At 53.0% G+C, this 530-nt stretch overlaps 1 protein-coding gene across 1 annotated transcript in view; it reads right to left on the bottom strand.

The window, feature by feature from the left end:
- Positions 1-530, bottom strand: part of LOC125482590 (apolipoprotein A-IV-like) — a gene marked incomplete at its 5' end in the record, with an annotated part of 2293 nt that overhangs the window by 1382 nt on the left and 381 nt on the right. Inside the window, one exon of the mRNA XM_048594695.1 lies at positions 218-420. Coding sequence (XP_048450652.1) covers positions 218-420 — 203 coding nt within the window. The remainder of the gene's footprint in view (positions 1-217; positions 421-530) is intronic.

The raw sequence follows: 530 nt of genomic DNA, 5'->3' as shown, positions 1-530 counted from the left end.
GCGCTCCCTCAGCACTGACCCTCCGACAGTGCCCACTCCCTCAGCGCTGACTCTCCGACAGTGCCCACTCCCTCAGCGCTGACCCTCCGACAGTGCCCACTCCCTCAGAACTGACAGTGACTGGTTTTAGAAGGACTAGTGTCAATGGGAGAGGTAATGGTCTGGAGCTTCATTTCCCGATCCACCTTTAGGAACGTGTGCTGGGCGCTGTACCTACTTGATCTCAGCTCCCAGCTCTGACTCTTTGATGGCCTCCAGGTTCTCCTGTGCAATGTCAGTTGCCTGGCCAATGTAGTCCCAGAACGCTGCCTTAGCTTCCTCAAACCTGGTGCGGTGCTCCTGCTGCCATGGGAACGTGAAGGCCTGAGACCCTAGGAGGAAAGTCAACCAAGCACATTTCAAAAAGAGCCAGAATAGGAACTCTCCATTCGAAGGACAGGACAACAAAGCGGATGCATTTTACATCACGCCGTTTAGTGCAGGAAAAATATTCCACAAGAGCACTTGTTGGACAAAATTCAAGACCCAAA

Source organism: Rhincodon typus, unplaced genomic scaffold (assembly GCF_021869965.1).
Source record: "Rhincodon typus isolate 14 unplaced genomic scaffold, sRhiTyp1.1 hic_rhity00013032, whole genome shotgun sequence".
NCBI lineage: Eukaryota > Metazoa > Chordata > Chondrichthyes > Orectolobiformes > Rhincodontidae > Rhincodon > Rhincodon typus.
Note: the sequence above shows the minus strand (reverse complement) of the source record. Positions and strands in the feature narration are given on the sequence as shown.